The sequence below is a fragment of the Cebidichthys violaceus genome, unplaced genomic scaffold (genome assembly GCF_023349555.1).
Source record: "Cebidichthys violaceus isolate CVI_PGR_0920_01 unplaced genomic scaffold, fCebVio1.0.p SCAF_16, whole genome shotgun sequence".
NCBI lineage: Eukaryota > Metazoa > Chordata > Actinopteri > Perciformes > Stichaeidae > Cebidichthys > Cebidichthys violaceus.
Genome location: NW_027176329.1, coordinates 6879537 through 6902243, shown reverse-complemented (window position 1 = coordinate 6902243; position 22707 = coordinate 6879537). Strand labels below are relative to the sequence as shown.

General features: G+C 43.0%; 1 protein-coding gene and 1 long non-coding RNA gene across 2 annotated transcripts in view; one reads left to right on the top strand and one right to left on the bottom strand.

The window, feature by feature from the left end:
• The window catches only part of csmd2 (CUB and Sushi multiple domains 2), a 228439-nt gene extending 211169 nt beyond the window's left edge, over positions 1-17270 (bottom strand). Inside the window, exons 1-2 of the mRNA XM_068710960.1 lie at positions 16450-17270; positions 1282-1498 (exon numbers count right to left, since the gene is read on the bottom strand). Of these exons, the coding sequence (XP_068567061.1) occupies positions 1282-1498; positions 16450-16624 (392 nt within the window). The 5' untranslated portion in view covers positions 16625-17270. The remainder of the gene's footprint in view (positions 1-1281; positions 1499-16449) is intronic.
• A 2898-nt stretch (positions 17271-20168) lies between these two features.
• On the top strand, positions 20169-22649 carry LOC137872368 (uncharacterized). Its single transcript, XR_011102871.1, has 3 exons — positions 20169-20463; positions 21916-22141; positions 22300-22649. It is a non-coding gene; the product is annotated as an uncharacterized lncRNA (long non-coding RNA).
• Positions 22650-22707: the final 58 nt, after the last annotated feature.

The window sequence follows — 22707 nt, the reverse complement described above, 5'->3', positions numbered from 1 at the left end:
GCTGCTGAATTAACTGTTGAGGATGACACTGTTGATTCAGAAATTGTCTGTATGAGCCTTCACACCCAAGTGAGCTTCATTTCATTTTCCTAGTAGCTCTGAAGCACAACATGTACCCAGAGTCGGTGAATAACTTTGGGTGCTGTCAGTGTCAGCAGAGTCGGCCTTGTATTAGTCACCAAAGGATCTGCTTCAACCGCCTCTGAATGCAACACTGATTTGATTACAGTACTGCCTCTTTTCCAGTCTCCAGTCCGTTTACTTCATCAACACCTTTAAGTCCAAATCACTCTATCAAGGACATTCTCAGTTTAATACGACTTGGATCTTAATTGAACGGTTTTGGCAATCAGTTTTATTGGTTTCAAGAACTCCCTACAGTAATCAATGACATTTGGGAAAAAATATACCAGAATCTGATGGTAGGGAGGTTGTGAGTAAGAGTTTAGTCAGGTTAGCAATCGCTTTATATGGAGATAAAAACAAAATTGAGTGAACCTAAAATGTCACTAATTAGCCTAAATTGTGTGCACGCTCAGCTTCTGTAAGTATGGGGTTAAAGTGTGATGGATGTTTGCAACAGACATTTTGAAAACAATGTTTTCATTCTCTCTCTCTTCCACAAAAGTTCCGCTATTGTGGGGGTTTGTTTGAAACCTGTCTGACTGTCTGAATCCTCACTTTTCTTGGCCTTCTACTGGCAAGATCACAGCGTTCCCACATCTCAGCCCTTTACCCCCTCTCCTGCCTCAGTTTGCCTCAGCCCGTAGGCACCATGTAGAACTTTCATGGACTGCTAGTGTTGCAAAAAGTCTGAATCTGAATATGTAGACATAACACATTTCAAAAGACTGCACTCTCTTCTTTTTGATCTTTGTGATTACTATCAAAAGTAATGCCCTCTGAGTTAAAAATAATCCAGAGGCAGAGTATACAACTGAAACCTTAAAAATATGTTTCCCGAGCTTCAATACAGAATGGCAGGCCAACAATGTAGTACATACTTCATGGTCTTTACTGCAAGTGGGGTGGGGGTTAACTTATTGGGTACAGCGTCATTACTCCCAACAGGAATCATTTCCACAAGATGAAAATAGGACCAATATTATAATAACCCTGAATCATCCTTCAGATTTGCCATATCCTTGCCTTTGTCACTTTAACATGCTGCATCCTTTAACATTCTAGCAAATTACACATACCCTTCAAATGTCATTTTTTTCCGACACATTTTAAACATTTGGTTTGGTAAACACATGCATGCAGATAAAAAGGCTCTACCTTGTCCGCAGGTTCCCCGGGCTGGGTGGTCCGTCATATACAGACAAGATGTCAAAGTCCTCCTCCAGGGCGAACCCTTGAAACACCAGCTGTATCCGGTTGTGCTCCGCCGCCACGATCACCCATGTACAGTTGGCATAGTTAGGATAACCGTAAGGGTAGCCGGGGCTTTCTATCGTCCCATTGGGACTGTGTAGTGTGTAACTGCAGTTCTGAGCTGCGAAGAGAAAAAAGAAACGGGCAGTTATTAAAAGGGTGTAAGGCGTGTTAGAACTCCTAGCAGAGTGTAGAAAGCATTTATAGAGTATGAAACCAAATAAAAGACACGCCTCTGCATCAAAGATCAGGAATGATGTAAATCCACACTCGCACTTAAATGCACACCCACAGTCAAACCGCACCAATTGCTGCAACATCCATTATCACCTACAGCATGCAGCCTGAGCCATTATTACTGCAGTGCTAAATGGCTTACCCTCTCCCAGCGTTCCCCACCTCTACCACCTCCATCATCACACACTTGTTCACTCACTGGCCCTTTCACCACATTAGTAATCAGCCCCAATATATGACATGGTTGGAGAGGGGAACATGAGAGGACAGGAGAGGAAGCACACACATGAGTACTACAATAATTCTACTCATCCTGCCTTTTCGTCAGCAGCCACTCAAACTGCCTTCAGTCTTAACTTCTAATTGTGTATGTGGCCATGCATCAGAACTGAGCTTTGGGTAGATGTGTGGAGTGGGAGCTATGAGTTGTAACTAATCCCTGAAGTGGAGTGACGTGTGATCGCAGTTATATTTTGTGTCGCTGGTTGTCAGTTTTTAAACTAAGACAGCTGGGATGTAACATGTTCTGAATTAATTTCCCTTTGCAGAAGAAACCTTAGGACCACACAAAATGACGCTGCATGAAGGCATATCCTTATAGAGGGACTGAATTACAAAAACATGCAAGAATACATGCTATTTATGCATATGATGTGTATTTTCCCTTTGTTTGCTTCAGCCACGAACCTGAATGAGAATGCAGCCTGATTAAAATGTAATTAGGAGAGTATAATTGGAGGACATCTGTTATCTGCATAACCCACATTATTCAACAACACAAACACTTGCAGTAGATATGATTTGTGTTTTGTAAATGTGCATCCATACTCTTAACGGTGCAAATGTCTTGAATAACTCAATGCAACGAAATGAGCTAGCCTACCTGAGGGCATAAAGACAGGGCAATAGAAAAAACAAGAATCTTGAGTAAACACACTGCAGCTTCGAAAGCATGTAAATCCCTCCAGGGGGAATGTTTATCCCTTATTCAATTCTTGTGAAACATACAGATTGTGTGCTACTTTGTATGTGCTCTCTGATTTGAAGAGCAATCCCACAGCTAAAAATCTGTTCAAATGTTCACTCTGAATTGTGCCTCATGTCTGAAAAACCAGCAGGGATTTACAGGTAATAAGGCACCACGCAGCAACACAAGACAAAAGAAAGGATAGAATTGGGCAATTTTCCTTCCTCTCAGTCTTACTATCAACCAAAAATAAATAAAACATTGTTTTTAAGTAAGTACAGGGGGAAAAAATAATAAATTGTCAAAAATTACATATGGACAGGGATAATCCCTGGTTAGCGAGACCAGCGAACGCTGCATTTGTTTTCACAGCAATAATCAAGCCCGGTGTTTAAGATTTCAGGGGCAACATGCCACATCGGGTGTTTATGAATACTGAAATGCCGCTGGAAAAAAAACACTAGCTGACGCACACAAATGCACCCAAACAAACAAAACCAATATTAGCTTTATTTTTTCCCATGCAGCAAAGCAAAACAGGATCACAATATCCGTTTCTTGGGTTGGGGAAAACGGTGTGACAGAGTCAGGAGGTAAAGATCCGGACTGTTTGAATGGCATCAGTAGGAGCTGAATGATAATAGCATTTCCAGTCATCATGACACTGTTGACTCCTCAAAGCCTGTCTCCCCCCCCCAAAAAAAAAAACAGCCAGGGGGCTCTTTCAGCTGTCACTTTTCAGCACTTCATAAGCACTTGATCTCTTCCAACAGATGCTAATGTGTGTGCACTTGAACCCTGGCCACTTAAAAACACTTCAGCAAGCTGTATAACGGTGCATGGTGAGTTCAGCTCTTTGTTTGCTGTGGAGATCTGCAAGTGTTGCAATGGAATCTTTGGAAAATAAATGTGTGAATACATGAATAAAATAGTGTAAAATGTGATGTGAACAGTAACTAAATATGACCTATATACTGTATAGAATGCTGAAAATAACTGAGCAACATAGTGTGTATTCATGTTTCTGTTCCCTGTGTCTTCTCTCAGTCCGCATCTTTAACAAGTAACAAGAGAGAAGAAGAAAAAGATCAAAGCAAAAGCTATCTCCATCTGATTTTTCATTAACGCCTTTAAATAGGCCCAGCAAGTTAGCATCCACCCTCCCAATTACCTTCAGGTCAATACTAATATCTAGGTAAAACCTCAATATCCACCTCTCCCACCAGATTTTCATATCTACAGCATGGTCAATAATCTCCTCATCATCCCCTTCATTACCGGGCCTCTATCAGACAAATGCTAATCAATGGCTCATACAGCGGCTAATGTCAGAGCTTGATGGGGGTCAGAATGGAATGTGAACCTCATGTACATATGCAATGAGTTAGAATGTCTGGGCTGGGATGAATTACAAAACAATACCAGGCAGGTTCAAGTAGCTAAGTTGTTACTAAGTTTCAGGACAGACTCGAAATGCTAGCAAAAAGGAACGATTACGTGACCCTTCAGGTTTAAAAGAGAAGTCCGTCATGTGAGATATCAACGTGTTTAGAGAGCAATAGCCCTCCACAGAATTATCAGCTTAAATGAAAAGCCTCAACCAAAGGAGTATGTCTTTGCAGCTGAATAAAAGAGCTTCATATCATCACAGTGCATTTGTTATTAGGGGACGGAAGATGCTAAATACATACTGATATATGATCAACCAGGCAGGAAAACAGGCTCTGCGTTTTATAAGCACAATTAAGCGAAAACAATCATGGCAGAGAATAAGTACACTGAGTCTCCCAGTGCTCGACCGAATGCTATTTTGAAGTGTGAGCATCTGTGCCAAGTGACCAACTCTTAAATCGATAATGACGCACACAATCTGGGACAAAAGAATAATATAATGCTTTTAGAGAGCCTGCTGTTCTGGCTGCAGCGAAATAGATTGTATCCATGCTGCAAAATAGATGGTCAGAATTGAGTGGGACACAAAGCAGACACATCAAAGTTCACTTGAGAATGCACTTATGTGCGCATTAAGAAGCAATTTAGAACATCACCAAGTTTGATTTTGATGTGACTCAGTAATAGCGGGTCTGCTTTGCCAGATGTGTTTTCTGCACCGTGTAGTCTTAGAAGTGCGGTTGAGGTAAACCGAGGTACTGTAAGTCTACTCTCTGTGTTCTTTGAAAACCCAGAGCCTTTGGTTAAGTCGACCCTTCACTTTGGGCTCAGTTGAAGTATTTAAGCCTCGCCCAGGGTGCATTATGAAATTAGCTTTTGGGAGCTGTTGGGAGCTGGTGACCCCTTGTGTAGCCCCTCAGTGTAAATCTGTAGGGAAAGGCCCATCCTGCAGTTGACCTCACTGACACACCATAAAGACCCCATAAAGGGACTGCTGGCCGTGCTGTTTTAGCCCGGTAGACCCCCGTTAAAGTAGAAGGTCATATTGCAGGTGAACCATTATGAATATGGGGTAATAGGAAATACGCTGGTTCAGCATTTAGGAAAATTGCCAACTGGTTCTAGTAGATAGCGTATTTTATCCCTCAGCATGTTTATGGGAACTGTTTGCACTGGCTTGTACTGGAATGTTAACTGTGCTTGGTATGTGTGGATGTTCAACAGATATGTTGTCCGCTGCTTAGCCCGCTCTGCCAATGGCAGCATCAGCTTGGCACTAACAAACTCCGGTGTGAACGCTGCCAAATGGGTGTACAGGGAGAGGTATGACCTTGCCGGGGCAGCACTCCAGGTTCTCCATGCGTATGTGTGTGTGTGTGTGTGTGTGTGTGTGTGTGTGTGTGTGTGTGTGTGGGGGGGAGCTATTGTTTGCTTTGCCAGGGCAGTTGTTTAGTAGCGGGCACACAGAGCTGCGGCAGTGCGCCGTTGACACTTTGATGAATCGATGGTCACTGTGCTGTACTCTGGCAGGACAGCAACCCCTCAGAGCGGAGGAAGGAGACAGGGAGAGACCAAAGGAGAGCGACAGAATGAGGGCTACGGGGGCAGACTGACACAAAGCAGACTGAATGTATGGACATATGAGAAAATAGATCCGAAAGACGTGAGAAATAATAGAGGCAACGGTGAGGTGACAGTCAAACTAGGCGGAATAAAAAATAGCAGAGGAAAGGCAAAGAGAGGGAGGAAGGAAAGTGTGCGAAAAAGATTATGTCAGAAGGTCACCAAGAGGAGGAGCAACAACCAATCGGAGAGGTACAGTACAGGGGGGGAGTGATTTTTTTTGTTAACCTATTTTCTGCATCTTGTTTCCTTTCTGTGCTAAAGGTCACAGACAGCCAGTGTGACTTTCAAAGCAAGATAGCGCTAAATCTGCAATGTTAGCGAAAATAGAGGTCTATTTCAAGGGATGCTTAATCAGTGCATTTGTATTGTATTTTGTTAATGTGAGTGTGGAGTGAGACACACGCGTCTGTGTCTGGAGGTATCAGTTGTCTGCACATGTATAAGTGTAATCCCTCTACCTTGTGTGGGTGTAGTGTCACATATCTGCATGTAACTCCTCTGCTGAGATGCCGTTACAGCTACAGCAACTCTCAAGGGGAGGACATTTCCTCTTGGCGAACATAATCCCCACATCACATTCACATAATACCATAAAGACACAAACAATACTTGCAATTCAAAACTGCAAATCTGCTTTCTGGGCTCCAATCTTTTTTTCTGTTTTATTTATCCCCCCCTGCCTCAGCCTGATCTCTTCGTTTCAGTTCAAGTTTGCCTTTGGACAAAAGACAAAGATGCAGAGGCCGTCCTGTTTTTGCAGTCAATAATAGAAATGCCGTACGTCTCACGTTCCGCATAATGAACACAACTGAAGGGAATAAGACTTTCTGCTTGATGTTTGAGAAGGGCCCTTCAGAATTACAACAGTTGTTAGCATAGAACTATGACATTGTTTATAAATGCAAAGATGCAGCTCGGAAACACAATATATTGAAATGATAAATCAGTGCAATAGGAAACTACTCTGCAATTGTTCCAACATATATATATATATATATATGTATATCAAAGGAAACCTTGGTCACAAAAACCACGCACTCATCCATTAAATTGGACCATAAACTACCTCAAGTCTCTCTCATCATATAGCTATAATACAGAGTTCAGCTCTCGCCTCATTCTCCAGAGAAACCATAAAGCCTCCATACATGTGGTCCATCAGGGCCTATATCCATACAAAATGCGCATTCCATCAGAGGAAACAGTGAATAATTTCAAACCAAATAAGTACGTCCCTTTGGGTTTATCGAGTAACAAAGCTATCAACTATCACATATAACCTACCCCATGAGTAAACTTCAAACAACCAACTGTTTTGTGTGTGTGTGTAGGTGTGTGTGTGTGTGTGTGTGTGTGTGTGTGTGTGTGTGTGTATGTGTACCAGTAACTGCCTCCCTGGTGGCAAGATAAACCCTTCCGCCCCATAGATCCTCTCAGCACCACTATTTGTCTCTTGACGTGTCAGCGCATATGCACGCCTTGACCGCATCATATCCGAATTAACCTCTAGATGGCCGCCATTAAAATGGAAATGGATGAGCTCAGCTATCACGCTCGCCTCCATACATTAGGCTAATGCCTGGGCCAGGATGACACCGTCTGCCATTACAGACAAGCCAAATGCAGTGGAAGGCACTTGCGATAGGCTTGCTCCCACTTAGCCCAGTGGGCTGAACGGTAAAAGCTGTTTCCTGCAAAAGGCCACAAAAATGGAGCTTGCGTTTCTATAATGGTGCACAATCGAAGATCGGAAATGCCTCCTGCTGCATGAATGTGTGGTATAAAATATTGATCTGTGTAAACACATACAGAGAGGACACTTAGGCAAACACACATACGTAAAAGCTTCTGCCACATCTTAGGGTCAAGGGTTTGTTGACTTCTATGTCAAAACACATAGCTAACACATGCACTCACACACAAAAATGCCACGGCATCGCTGGAGGGAGAACTGCGTGGGGTAGGAAATAAACAACACATATACGCACAAACATGTAGCCAAAGAGTAAAGCTTCAAAGAAAGCGGCTGCATGGTAAAACGTAGAGGAGGCGCGCATGCAGCAATTCACTCTTGCACAAGTGCATGCACACATTCCTCCTGTTGTCACGGCTGGCTAAAGAGGCACAATGGAGCATGTGTTCTCTCAGACAGGGAGGAAGAGAAGGAGGGAGCCAGGCAGTTCCTTCCAGCTGGGTCATATTTAACCAGCAGTCTCATCATGCCAGCCAAAACGACCTGCAACACAGCCACCCACACACTTTCGGCCCATCTCTAAAACCGAGCCAGCATTTGCCCAGTTCAAACACTGCTTTGAAATATGATTTTGTAATCTTCATGGTGTTCCTTTTCTCATTACCTCCTCTTCTTATCAATTCATATAAATAGCCCATGGTATGTTGATGTTGCTGTGAATGACAGCTCCTCAACAACCCACGCACAAAGGCCTTACGCTGATCAACATAAAATAGCCCATTCAGAGTCAAAGGCATGTTACGGTTGATGTCCTTCCGTTTCAAACAGACCCCTCACTTTGTGGGGGAGTTTATTCATCGCTGATACAAATGGGCCTCCCACACAAAAACACAGCGAGGCTAGATGCCGGGAGAAATGTGTACTTGTGCTTGTCAGCGTGTTTTTATGACTGTGTGTGCGCACGCATTTGGATTTGTGATAAGAGCTACAGCACTTGAACGCAGGCCTGCCTCCTCGTACTCAGACATGGGCGTTCCTTACTCTCTGCCCTGGTTTCTCCTCAACTGGAAACACTCTCCCAATGAGCCAAGAGGTATGTTTGGAGTTTTAGAATGAATTTAAGCTATTTCTTTCTAGATCTTCATTATTTTTTTTTGGGAGATAAGTCACACTGTGTAGGTGGATATGTCACATCATCTTAAAATGACCTTCTTTTGTGTGAATGTTTTAAGCTGGTTGGCTTCAGTAAAAAGCCATTTGTACTGCACAGTGGTGGTTATTGCACATTCACCTCCCTTGGTTTTCTGTGTTTGGTGGCCCACACACACACACACACACACACACACACACACACACACACACACACACACACACACACACATATCTGCACATACAGTACATCTAAATGTGCACAAACACACACTGATGGACACTCCAATCATTTCAGTTTTCTCTTCCATTCTCCCAAGTACTTATGAGAAGAAGCACAATTGGGTGTGACACTAATGTGTGAAACACTGAAGGTCAATTATCACCTAATTTCCATTCTGCTCACATCTGACAGCCGGGCCCTTTGAGTTACGTTAGACTGAACCTATGCTGAACTGCCAATCTTAGTTACATCCTGCAGCGTATTTGCACATAAATTGCACCAGAAATCAGTGAAACTTACACTTTCTGGACTCTAACCAATCAATAGCATCAACAGGAGGTGGGGGAAGGCAATTATACATGTGTTAAATGTACGACAAGCATGCTGATGTGTGTTAGTGAGTGGGTATTCATGAACATTTGATCCTCTCTTAGCAGTGTATATTAAACCCAGAGAGGAAGCGCTGCTCCGAAAGGTCAGGTCACGACCGTCCCAGCAGGACTATTCCATCTATCACTGAGAGATGGATGAGCAGCAGCTGATCAATCAGCCTAACCTCAACTTACTGTAGTACACTTTAACCTTTCGACTCAGATCCTAACTGCCCCCCAGGAAGGCTCGAGTGTCAACTGTTGACCACCATCATGATTAATGGGCTGCATGCATCACTCTCAAATGGATCATTTATTTCAAAGGAAATGAGTCTCTGCCTATTGCATTTCTACAACGCTGACAGCATTAGATTGGGAATAGTTGCATTGGCAGTGCAAATTAAAGCCAATGTTGTTGTTGTTGTTCCAAGTATTAAGATAGTGAGAAAAACAACATACGTTGGCACTGTGTCAGATTAGCAACAATGTCTACAAATTTTAAATGAAACATGTGTTTCCTAATGTGCTTCAGGGACAAGATTGCATCAAGCAATGTTCAATTGATATTTGTCTCTTTGTTGCTTGATAGCATTAACAGTATCAAGCGTTAATGTAATGTAAACATCTCTTACATATCAAAATGTCTTGTTGGGTTTGCCATCTTATAATATGTCTATCTAAGACACTGCATTTCTTGACTGCTTGACCGATAATGTTGTCTGGTCCATTTCTGTGGTGAAGACATCAGGAGGCACTTTCCACTCATTTCCACTCATCAACAATTTATTTTCTCCCTGGCAGTAAAATACTTAACATGAGCCAGCACACAACTGCTGTAACGTTCAGTTTAACTGCTTTGGACACCACAAACTTTGAGGGTGATTAACTCTAGCAGACACGCTTTAGACTGACTTTAGATGGAAGCTTGCTAGCCTCGGAATGTTAGGGCTGTTTTCCCCTGTTTCCACTCTTTATGCCAAGCTGAGCGAGCGGCTGCTGACCGCTATTTACAGCACACATATGAGAGCGGTACCAATCCTGTCAGATAACTCCTGTCAAGAAAGCAAATAAGCGTAATTCATAAAGAAACAGCAACATAATAACCTCTACACACTCTAAAGAGAGCATCAGATTTCCTTGTTAACATCTTACATTAATGTCTTGTACACTTTTTTTAAGCTTTAACCTTTTAACAACCATTAACGTACAAGTATGCTTTAGATTCTAAACTCAAAATGGACCTCACAAGTGTAGGAATGCATGACGATCGCACACACTCACTGCCTCTCCCCACATGATGACTCTGCCTCTTTCCCAGAAAAAGACCACTGACAGATTGCCTATACGTTGAATAGAGAGAGGAGCGGTACGGGAAAGGAAAAAAGACAAGGACAAGGACAAGATACCCCCTGCCCAGGATCTAATCTTCAATCTCTGGGATCACTGATATCTGATAAGAACAGTGTAAATCAGGAAGCAAAAGAACCCCCTGCCTGAGCTTTGTGTCTCAGACAGACAGGGCATCTACATCTGTCTCTCACTTTGTGAGGATTTACAGTAGATGGAGAAAAGTCTGATGATAACGGGACGAGAATCTGAATCAAGATGGAAACCTTTGTCATGTAGCTTTTCTCCCACACATGGCTCAAAAAATGTAAGCCTTGGATTTGTTTTCTTTATTCGTCTATGTTATTGATTTTCACCAGTAATTATCTAGTGAGGATTGAACATTGTTTATTTGTTCCTGACATGTCTTGCCTCGCAGCAGCCTGTTACAGTAGTAGCACATATTCACATCTTGGAGCTGCCCACTACAACCAAGTTGTTCTTCTGTCTTCTACTGGGGATTGTGTGCAGGAAAATAAAAAAACAACAATCACTGCTAACATATCCTTGAGCAAGGCACTTTGACATAACTCCCCCATCCTCTATCTAGTGTTTTTAATAGAGTTGAACAATGAAAAAAGCTAACAGAAGAGCACAGAAGAGCTCACAGGAGTATGTTGTGAATGTAAAGCACAGGCACTACCAGATTAGAGCCACATTTAAATCCCCTTGATAAGCAAAGCAGCCAAAATATACATTTATTAATTCAACGCAGCCCTAAGGGACGTGCTGAAAGTGATATAACAAGGAAGCATGCATTTGTCATTTGCTTTCCACAAGATTTTTCTTTTCTTGTGTCACATTTAATCTATTTACATTGTAGAATGTGGCTTTATCGTGTATGTGCATCATATTTAAATATTTAATGAAAGTTAACTATTTTACTACTGCAACACCATAAAACGTAATAGATGAAATGACAGAGGACGCAATTGAATTGTGCTGAAAATGAATTAGATGTACCTCATCATCTCATTAAGTGCCACTTTAATCAAGAAATTCTGCAAATGCGCATCTGGCTATAAGTTCATAAGGTCTAATGGTCCAATTTGTGTGGCTAGCGTGTGTGTGTGTGTGTGTGTGTGTGTGTGTGTGTGTGTGTGTGTGTGCAGCTGCATGAATGCATTCAGAATTTTTTGTTTATGTTTTTGTTTGTGGGAAAGTCTGCATAAATGAGTGTGTATGTGTGTGTGAGTCACTGTGTGGCTGTGATCAGTGTGACGAAGCACAGTGACAGAGCTCTGGCCATCTGGAGACAGATGACAGTTTGAATCACCAGAGAGGAGGATGAAGGAAGAAAAGGGTGGGGGGGGGGAGGAGGAGGACAGAGGGAGAAGGTTTGAGGGGAAGACAGAGAGAGGAGCAGGATGACATCAGCAGGTGGGTGAAACACACAAGGACGAACGCATGGACACGCATTACGTCTGTCAGTGGCCTGTTGAGATAATGACCTGCTTGTCAACACGTTAGCCTAATCATCTCAGAGTGAAACAGGGTGGCAACGCACAGACTCATCCAAACACACACACACACACACACACACACACACACACACACACGTGCCCAGGAGCTTACTTGCACGCTGTTAGTTGTTGTAATACGAGTCAGCTTGATGCCTGATAAGAAAATTAGCCTTCCAAATCGAATATCACCCAGCGCTCAAAAGGCACAGAAACATAGGGCCCGGATTTTCTCTCAGCTTGTGGAAGCTTATCGCCCCTCTACTCCAACACTCGTCTTCCCTCTCTGCCTCTCATTTCCCCTCACAGTTGATTCTGTCCTGCTGTTTTGCCGTTTTCCCTCCCTTTGAAACCTCTTCATGATCTCCATCTTAATCTTGACCACCGCTCTCCATCCCACTCCAAAGTTCTCTCTCCTTCGCTCAAGTAGGCAACGCGTAAGTGGCTGAGTGGCAATACACATCTACTTTGCATTCCAGACGTTTATTTTTTTTTTCCTTTGAGTAAATAGATATCATCTGTTTCTCAGCTCCCATTCCGTCCTTTATTGCTCAACGGTGAATGTAGAGAGCAGCTGGGAGATGGGACGCAACAGAGCGTGCAGGTATAGTGGAGGATTTGAGATTGAGAGTAGTGGGCAGACATGTGGGAGAGAAGGGAGAAACAAAAGGGAAGGGAGAAGCCCATATATTCATTATGAAAACATAGGATGGACAACATAAGACACACGGGACTCTGGTCCCGCTTTTTGCCAAAACAAGAAGTGGGATTCATAAAAACTCAGGAATGAATCTAGAGCTTATTATCATTACCAATCAATCCAACCATTTTTTTCAATTAATCTTGAACTATAAAATCAAAATTCCAATAAGGACAAGTTGACATCTTTAAATTGCTTGTTTAGTCAAACCAACAGTCCCAAATCCAAAGATAGCTAATCTTCGAAGCTTGAACTACATCATGTTGGGCATTTGTTTACCTCATAATGACTTAATCAAATTAGTTGCAGATTCATTTCCTGTCTAATAATTTTAGCAAAGACATGATGTAGGAATATGACTGGTTTTTGTCTAGAATTCACTTTCACAATGCCTAAAACATAGAAAAGTTACTTAATTCAGTACAAAATGAACAGCAGAAAGATCGCAATATGATCTTGTCAAATAGTGGTCTGGAGCCTGTGTCTAATTGAGGTTTCAAAACCATGAACACATTGGAGAAATCCCAATTTGAAGAGCCAGCTAGCCCTCCACTGAGGAGCAGCTGTTGCTGAGGCTGCTGGCTGGTGGAGCTGTCCTTGGTGCTGAAGAGAAGTTCAGCTGAGCGGCGAATTCAGCTGCGCCTCTCCCTGTCCAGGGTGCTGAAAGTGAGTCTGTGGCGATCCCATTTGTTACTGAAAGCTCCCGCTAAATTAACCCATTAATAACTGTATGTCAATACACCAAAGCTGCAGTACAAGTGTATGTGGAAGTCCATCGAAACTAATAGATTCTACCCTCATCTCTCATTGTATTCTGACGTGAAGTGAAGGTATTAGATACTTCATTACTAAACGTGTTTCCAAATAGATGTTCCCAATTAAAACTGTATCAGTTAGTTTTATGTGCCTGAAGGTCTTTAGTTTGACATTTTTTTTGATTTGTGCAACTTCAAAAACGACTTCATTCCAGGGTTTCTCTCATTGCGTTATTGCCTGGAAACTAATGCACGCACGCCCACATGTGCCTGTGCGCTCCTTATCCCCAAAACATCTGCGCACGCACAAACGTGCACGTGCACGCACACGCTTTCGCCCTGTCTCTTTCTTCAGGAGCATCATGACTGTGCGAATATAAGCAAATGTCATGAAGTGAAAAAGATAAAAAGGAAAGGGGCATCAGGCCCTCCAGTCATCATAACATTACTGCAAGTTGCATCATGAGCACAACCCGGTGCCTTTGTATAACGGAGAGCGTGGCAGAGAAGGGGAGGACGACGAAGCGTGATCTTGCGTGTAAGTGGACATGCTGAGCGACTGTTTCGTGCGCCGCTGACGAATGATCTAATACCGGTGGAGTTGGCGTGGAGAGCCGAGACATGCACCAGATAGGCACGTCATCTTCAACCTGCCTCCTCTGTCCTCCTCCTCCTCTCTCACCCGGCCCTCGCATTCTCTTCTCTGCACGATTAAATGAATAGAGGTTGATTACCGTTTATTGAGCGACGAGTCCGCTGGGACAGCTGGTTTTGATCGCATGGAGACAGCGCGCGCTGCTCTCTTCAATATCTCTGTTAAAACCTTCCACATATATCTATCTTTTTTTTCGATGTGGCCCTTGGGAATGATAATTGTGTTGCAAGGGAAGGCTGACAATGGTTTAAAGTGAGACCGGTTGACAAATGAAGACTAATAGTACTAAAGCACTATTATACATCTGAGACACGGTGCTTATGAAACAGCCTTTTTTTTTTGTTGCTACATCACACATCACATGTATCTGTTGGCCACTGTTGGTCATTAATTCGCAAGTCTTGCTTTGGTTTGATAAAGTATGTGGGTTGGAAAATGCCACGGAGCCCGGGTCTTCTCTTCCCTCTCCACTCCGCCTCTCAGCATAGCGTGAAGCTCTGGTGCCGCTCAATGGGAGGATGGGGCAATTGCTGGTGGCTGCAGAAGCACCGGGGGGACGCGCCAGACCACCTCAACGCCGGCGTGTGGTATTTAAACGTATTTATGGACACAGTTTAAAGTAAACGTCGTAACAGAGGGCGAGATAGATAGTCCAGCTATTCCTGCTCTTTGTAAATATGTGCAATAAGTTAGAGTCGCTTTACTGGCTCCGAGAGTAGACTCAAACGGCAAGGGAGTGGGCAATAAAAAGCTCCCCGGACGCAAATAAAACAAGAAGCCTCCGACGAATATAGCCGCAATGAGATTTACTCCACATGAAAGTCGAGAGAGATTTGTCAGTATCATTGGCACTGAGCTATGTGTGATAAACCTACATCTCACTGAAACCATCTGGGTGCACGGTTGATGACACAAGTTTGATCAAAAAGTGGGTGACACGTGGGAGGTAGTTGGTGGGAGACATGAGGGATGACGTTTCTGTTGGAATAGTAATGATCAAGCTCAAACCACACTTATGCAGCATGAGACAACACCGCCAACTGTGCTTTGGTGATGCTGAAAATGTGCCCAGTTTTCACTCACTCTTGGATTATGTGCCGTCCAACCAAAAGGTATGAGTGGGCGAACACAGCGCCATGACTCACTGTCAAATTCATATTGTGGCCGTGGCAGTATTCTTGCCTTTTGCTAAAAATAGTGCCCATTCTGTGGTGTGGAGCCAAGACAGTGATACAACGGTTGGCTTTCTTTGCCAAAGAACATGCTCAGGATGGCAAACATTTTTGTGGCTCTTCCCCGAAAAGCAACGGGCTCTAAATAAAGTCACAGACTTTTTTTTTTTCCTCATGAATGTCCACAGAAAAAAATAAAAAATAAGCATGGACCAGTAACCGAGTCTCTCCTTTCACAAACCCATTATGTTGCGAAGACGTGAAAGTAAATGAATAGTAATGATAATCTGTTGAATGCCCAGCTCCGGTTGCAAGATTTCCATTTGCAATTATAACCGAGGACAGAAACCTCAGAGTCAGTTAATTAGGCCTAACCCGCCAAACACACACATGCGCAAGCTCGCGCACACTGTGTAGCCTACACAAACACACACACACACACACACACACACACACACACACACACACACACACACACACACACACACACACACACACACACAGAGAGAAAGAGAGAGGGAGAAAGAGAGAGGGAGAGAGAGAGAGAGAGAGAGAGAGAGAGAGAGAGAGAGAGAGAGAGAGAGAGAGAGAGAGAGAGACACAGAGAGACTGAACACTACATGGTATTAATTGATGCATAGGCCACTTGGGCACGTGGGGGTTCTGATAGGGTCTGAGGTTGGAAACTGAGAAGGAAAAGAAAAGAACACCAGATTATCTCTCTCTCTCTCTCGCTCTCTCTTTCACACACACACACACACACACACACACACACACACACACACACACACACACACACACACACACACACACACACACACACTCCTTTGGACTCTGAACAGCATAATGATAAGCCTCCTGATTGACCACCTAACATCCTAAGGTTGGGTTCAGGTTGGTACAGGTAGCAGGAATCACACAATATGTTTATTTAATCATCACCACAGCTTAAATCCACCCTCACTTCCTCAGAAAACACCTCACACAGTCCTGCAATGAAACGCAGCAACAGAGTCAAGGTAAGACAGTGGCTCAGTTGAAATTCCAGAGGAACCGCTGTCACCAAAATAGCCACCCGACCAGCCACCTCTCCTCTAATAATAACTTTGGGCGCTCGCACAGCGACATCGCAGCAAGCTTGACTCTAAATGCGCCTTTAGGATGAGTGCGCGTGTGTGTTGCTGATGCTCATTTGCATTCAGTCAGGGATCGTGGAGGGTGGGCGGTGGAGTGGGGTAAGCCTGCTGTATTTTGCAGGTCTTCGGCGGTACAGATGGGGGACTTACCCTTTACTGAGGCGGCCAGTAGCCCCATGTATAAGAACAGCACCCGGCTCCAATGGTGCACCTGCACTCCCGCCTTCATTAGCGAAAAAATCCGTATTCCGTCCCCTTTCCTGCATGCGCATTCCGGTCTCCTCGCAAGTCCCGTTGCTCCCTCCCGATTTGAAGCGGCGGTCATGGCAGAGCTTTTTCTCTGGTCTGGCAGGCACGATACTTCTCAGATGGTCAAAAAAGGGAGATTCACTCGGTGTCGGCGCTGAGAAAAATCCCAATGCATGGAGGAGGCTCGGATCTCGCAGCTGGACTGAACCATGTCATGCGGGGACCGAGGGGTTCAGAGTCTCTGTCTGAGAGGATAGATTTCACACCTAAAGGGAGAGAAAGGGGGGAAGGCAAACCGAGGGGGAGACGTGATTCAAGTGGTCACTGATCTACCCAGCACGCGTACAAAAAAATCACGAAAATCCCTCGTCCGCTCCACATATGTAATTGATATTACCAGACACACGTCCAAAACACAGGAGATCCCTCCTTCAGGTCGTCCCGCAGCACTTATTTGTCCTTCTCTTTATTTTATCTCCTTTTAGCAACAACATTTGCGGTGCCGGTAATCCACGTTTAAACTCGTCATTAGACCGAGATTCAAAGGAACCAATGCTGAATGATTGAGAGCCACACAGGTTATCCGGATCCAAGACCAAAAATCGCCTCGTTCTAGAAGTTCTCAACCAACGTAGTCAGTAGTCAGTGATCTGACTGTATAGAGAGAAATAAGCAGTATGTATTCCCAGTATCGCAGCGCTTGGCCACAGCGTCGTCTCGGGTCTGTGCGACGCCAAGAATCAGACTGCAGACCTGCTCCCTCTCTGCGCGTCTCTCTCTCTCTCTCTCTCTCTCTCTCTCTCTCTCTCTCTCTCTCTCTCTCTCTCTCTCCCTCCCATCCTCTCACCCTCTCCATATCATTTGTCCACTCTTTCACACTTGTGACTAAGATAAACTCAAGTTACAAGGCAATAACTGACTTTTTAAGCTAAACAAATCAGTTTTTCTATTAGATAAATATCCCTCCATTATAATTCAAAACGATACAATAATAACAATGATAATAGCAATAACAACAATACAATATTCCGCATTAAATCCACCGTGTACGTTATGTTGTTATGGTAAAATAGGGGTCCACAACGAGGCCATTGTCTCCATCCATTAAGACCAATCATGGGACTGCCCGGCAGTTTAACATAGATGTCCACTTCCTGCTCACTAGACGTGAAATTGATGCTTAACAGGCTGGAACCCTCGACCGTAAATTTGAATGTCATTTCCACTTCCGCATATGACCGGTATAATTACTTTTCCGCAATGCGCCGTACGTGGAAATAGTCGGGATAATGAAATGCGCGTTGGCCTTCGACCCTACATTTAAGATGGGGAATCATAAATAGGCTTCCCGCAACATTAAATTAAACTTTGCCAACCCTGGTCACCTCCTGGTCAGGTTGTTCATAGATTTGGCATTCTTTAGACTAATGTGAGGGATTGGTTTATTATAGGAAAGGGGTCTGAGCATGAAGTATAATTAATTTGCCATTGTTCGCGTTGTATAATGAACAATGTCAGTTTAGGGGTATGGTCTAATTGCATTGGTCTACTTGTTCTCATGCAAATGTGTTCTGCTCCGTGTGGGTTCGATAGTTGATATTGTCGCATTGAATGAACAAGTGCAATGCAATTCAGCGCACCAAACCGAAATATTGTTACATTACACAACTTGAAAAATGTAATTTGATTTAAATAAATCAAAAGCCGGAAACAGAGACAGCTAGCCTTCAAAATAAATCAATTTAGCGATACATTTTAGGAGAGCTACATTGAATAAATAGTCAAAAAGCATGACAAATGAACATACTGTGAAACTGTTACAAAGTCATATTTCTGCCACTTTCCTACAACTGATTGTGAATACATTAGCCAATGGGCGCGGACACTGGAATTATCTGTATTTGATAATTCATTATATTATTTATTCATTTAAATAGAGGCTTCTTAGTTGGATGAATGTTACAGGCTATAGTGTTTACTTGATACTTTGACTTTATTGCTGGCTCTGTTGTGATGACAATGACGCACGCCACTAAGCTATGGAAAATCCTTGAAGTTTGGCATATTTAACTATTATCCTATGGCCTCTATAAAACAAAATTAATCCAGCGCTACAAATAGAGTACATTACGTCAGCTCCATGAGATACATGAATACTTCTTCCACCTCAAGTTCATGACATGAAAAGGCGAGTTTGTTCAGGAGCAATTCATTGTTCATTAAAAGAACCTGTTTATTAACTACAGTGTATACACTATTTCAAATTACTATACAGCACAAAACGTGTTGCGCTTTAAAAAGCATTGACACTTCCATTTAGACAAATACTGAGGTCATAGAACCAGCAGATCTAATTTTTCTCTCATAACGTTATTGCACAACTTATTTTTTCTTTCTATGCGTGCAGTGTCTCTGTGTAGCCTACACTGAATCAATTAATGGTTATTTAACAAGGAAGCAGCAATAATAATGATTAGTACAACATAAATAATAGATGACAAAAGAGTCAGATGCTTGAAGATGGGAAGGAGCTGATTGGCTGGCCTGGAATCCATGTTATGATGCCAACGGTCAGCAGGCACGGGTAGAACATATCTGTAATTTCTGAAAAGTAAAGCAATTTTAAGAGTGAAAGTATGTTTTATATGTTATTACTATTGGTAATAAGTAATACAGACCCGTGTTGTGAGCAGAAACATATGCGCCCTGTTGGAGGATGTTGTATTGAGGTTAGCAGTGTCAGGTTGGGTATGCTTGAAAATGATTTGTATGCGGTGGAAAGTAATGATGATGAAGTACTCTGTACACAGCCCCGAGGATAATCCTGCAACAGGATTGTTATTTCAAAATTTATTTTATTTGATGTAGAAGAGTTAAAAGACTTAACAAAAAAACAAAACAGTTAATAAACTTGAAGGATTTTACATCGGAAAGCTTAGTGACGTCATTGTCACGTCACCAGAGCCAGCAATAAAGTCAAAGTTCAAGGTATACCAACTCCCTTTACAGTCAGACTCATCACAAGTGTCAACACACTATTCGCCCAAATAGTTTAAGAAGCCTTTATTTAAATTGATAAATAATATAATGAATCATTACATAGAGATAATTCAGTGTTTGCGCCCGTTGGCAATGTATTCACGGTAAACTGTGGGACCGTTTTATATTATGTGCATTATTTAGAATATTAGTTTGTTTCTTTAATTTTGCTTTCCACAAATTGATCGCTGGAGCGAACACGTTTGAAAGCGCGCAACCTTTACTTTGAAGGCGAGCTGTCAGCTGTTTCCGGCTCTCGAGTTTCCTGACTCAATTTTAATTTTTTTTTTTTAAGTTGTGTAATGCAACAAGCTGACGGTTTGGTGCGCGGAATTTGCATTTTACGTGTGCATTCAGTGCGACAATAACACAGACAAAGCGTCGATGAACTCGCACGTAGCAGAATACGTCTGCATGAGCACACATTAGATGCAATGCCCCTAAACTGACATTCGGACCGCTATCGTTGAATTATCATTCCCGAATCCCAACGGGCTGCTATGACAACCCACCAAGATAACATACACCAGCTAATGATTCCTATCAAAAAGGCTGCTTCAAAAATAAGCGATCGGACGCTGTGAAGAGTGACAGAGCCCGTAGACAAAAGCCCGTGCGTGTGACCAACACAGTGAAAATGATGCCATCAGGAAATCCTCGCGTGTTGGCGACTCCGAAACACTTCGTGAGTGCCTTTGCACCGTTTCCGCGCTCCACCTGGATTCACCCACACGTTCCGCACGACAACTTTGATCGCGTCTGCAAAAGCATCTGGGGAAGAGCAAATGAGGCCAAGGAGGAGGAGCTTGGACATAGTTCACCTGAGAGACGGATGAATAAAGACTGCAGGGCACCAGACAGCAAACCAAGTCATCGGTGAGGCTCGACACGCACACAAGTTCTGGGCCATTGTACCACAAAACGATGTAAACGGGTCCTCAAAAGTCGTCTATGAAAGTAACGTCATAGCTAACGTTAGTCAACTAACTGTAGTGCGCTTTCCCTTAACAGTCTCATATATGCCACTACCATTGCAAGCTAATGCAGCTGCATTATTCTGTTCTTAATGTTGGTATCACCTCATTTTAATTTCTATGAATGTGAGGCTAAATACATCTGATTATGGAATTATGGATTATGAGATTAGAAAAAAACAGCCATGTGATTGTGGTTGGTCTTATGAATCCTCAAGGTGCTGCTGTCTAATAAAGTCCCTTTATTAAGAGTTGGCAAGTAGAATAACATGTGTTTAATTATTACTTACTGTTGCTTCATAGATCAGGTTTAAAACATTAATATGAAGTTAGTAATACAATTATACATGCTGGTAATCAATTAATACATGTTCATTATGTCTTAACTTTAAAACAAGCCACAATGTAGAAAGTTTTAATTGGTATTTACTCATTGATAGGGCTATGACATTCTCACTGCAGCTACAAATCTAACATATATTATATTTAACATGTATATAAATTACAGTTCATCCTCAAGTTGTTGACCTGTAGCTTCTATACAGGTTGTTTGTTGTCAGCCAGTGTCATTTTAAAAGTCATTACAGTATTTGTCTAAATTGGAGAGGCCTATGGTTGAAGTTCTAGCCCTGATCTCATCATAGTAGTGTAGGGCTGCTGTGCGGTCATGGACCCACTGCATAATGTTAATGTACACCATCTGCTCACCGGCCGCCCCGGAGCTCCCGTGACGTCTCCGTTATCATAACCATCCCCGGTCCCACCGGACCGTCTGTTCCGCATCGCGGCCCGACAGTCGACAGGATGGTGACTAAAGAGTAGCCTCATTAAAATGTCATGGTCTGAAGCGAGCGCCGCACCACACATACATACATAGAGCCACAGACCCGATGATTCCTGCTCTTTGAGGCGAGACGTTGGGTTCAAACTAAACGTCCGGTCAAGTGGAGCAATGAAATTAAGGTGACTTACACAGTATCAGCTAGTTAACCTATAGGTCTACCAGTTAGTGTAGAATATGATGTACTACCAAAACATTATCGTTCAAACAAGAGGTATAGTAGTAGTTCTAAAAGCTTGATGAGAAAAAGCAGATCTTGCGTATGTTCTTGATACAAGTGAACTTTACTTTATACTACATGATCACGATCAGATTCTAAAATAACCTGGTTATAAAACTCCTGCAAACTACATTGAAGATGTGGAATTACCTGACATTGTTTATGAATAGACTGCAAGAGCAAGTTAACCTTGTAGCAGTGGCGATTTCTTGCTGTGGTGGCCTGTTACGTATTAAACATGTGTTAACCCCCGCCACACTCCCACACATGTATGCGTCTCTCTGTCTGTTTAGGGCCGAGGAGCAGCAGGAAGAGCCAGATGATTTGGGTCGGAGCGCACGATATGAGGAGTACGAACGGCAATACCAAACAGCCTTCACCCTTCCAGCCTTCACCCTTCCTTGCTCTTATCTGTCAGGCCACAGACGTCCCCATGTTGCTAAGCCTGTACAGGAACTGAACCCTGTGATGGAAGAAGAGATGAAACGAAGTGAGGAGGCAAAGGGGAGCAAACATTCGGTGAGCATGATGACTTTGTGGACAAAAGCTCTTTGCGGCAGCCGAGTTAGCCGCTAGATTTGAAACCAACAATATCAGAAATGTATTATTAACTCTTTACTATTAAAAAAAACCAGATGAATTAAGTGTTATCAATGTTCTCGTCCTCAACAATTCAGTCACGTCAGGAGGAAGATGTAGGAGATAAACAAAGTAGTGTGGCAAATTACGCAAAGAGGATGTGGGTCCCCCAATCCAGCAGAAGAGGAGACAAACAGAGCTCTGCACCTGAACCTCAACCTCCGGCGACAAATCCCGTCTGCTCTGAGGAAGATGTGAGCAGTATAAGTAGCAGTTGTGGTGACAGCAATTCTAGCGATGATGATGATGATGATGATTTTGTAACTCTACCTGGGGTGAGAAGTTGTGGCACTGATGACAGTGACGGTGACTCAGAGAGTAAAAACAATGACGGTGATGAAGAGGAAAATGAGATTCCACACCCGTTTGATGAATTAAGCTCTGACAGAGAGCGGGATTCCCCATCTTCTTGCACAGAGGACTTTCCGCCACTACCTACCATAAAG